Raw genomic sequence first — 419 nt, forward strand, 5'->3', positions numbered from 1 at the left:
CCATGCAAGGGCCTCCCAGGCGTGCCGGGTGGCCACGGTGACCGCTCTCCCTTGCCTTGCAGACGGACCAGCAGGCTGAAGCCCGCGCCTTCCTCAGCGAGGAGATGATTGCGGGTGAGCATGAGGGCAGCGGGGAGAGGGGCCAGACCTCAGGCTCTGTCCTGCTGCCATGGCCCATCCCGCGCGCTGCCCAGCCCTGACCCCCCTCTTCCTCACAGAGTTCAAGGCCGCCTTTGACATGTTTGATGCGGACGGTGGTGGGGACATCAGCACCAAGGAGCTGGGGACGGTGATGAGGATGCTGGGGCAGAACCCCACCAAGGAGGAGCTGGATGCCATCATAGAGGAGGTGGACGAGGATGGTGAGCGGCCCTCGGTGGCAGGGAGTGGGCGGGGGGGGGCCGGGGGGGCGCCTCACC

General features: G+C 67.8%; 1 protein-coding gene across 1 annotated transcript in view; it reads left to right on the forward strand.

Moving 5' to 3' along the window:
* Nucleotides 1-62: 62 nt before the first annotated feature.
* Nucleotides 63-419, forward strand: part of TNNC2 (troponin C type 2 (fast)) — a gene marked incomplete at both ends in the record, with an annotated part of 744 nt that continues 387 nt past the window's right edge. Inside the window, 2 exons of the mRNA XM_009584313.1 lie at nucleotides 63-114; nucleotides 219-390. Coding sequence (XP_009582608.1) covers nucleotides 63-114; nucleotides 219-390 — 224 coding nt within the window. The remainder of the gene's footprint in view (nucleotides 115-218; nucleotides 391-419) is intronic.

Source organism: Fulmarus glacialis, unplaced genomic scaffold (genome assembly GCF_000690835.1).
Source record: "Fulmarus glacialis isolate BGI_N327 unplaced genomic scaffold, ASM69083v1 scaffold31018, whole genome shotgun sequence".
NCBI classification, from domain to species: Eukaryota; Metazoa; Chordata; class Aves; order Procellariiformes; family Procellariidae; genus Fulmarus; species Fulmarus glacialis.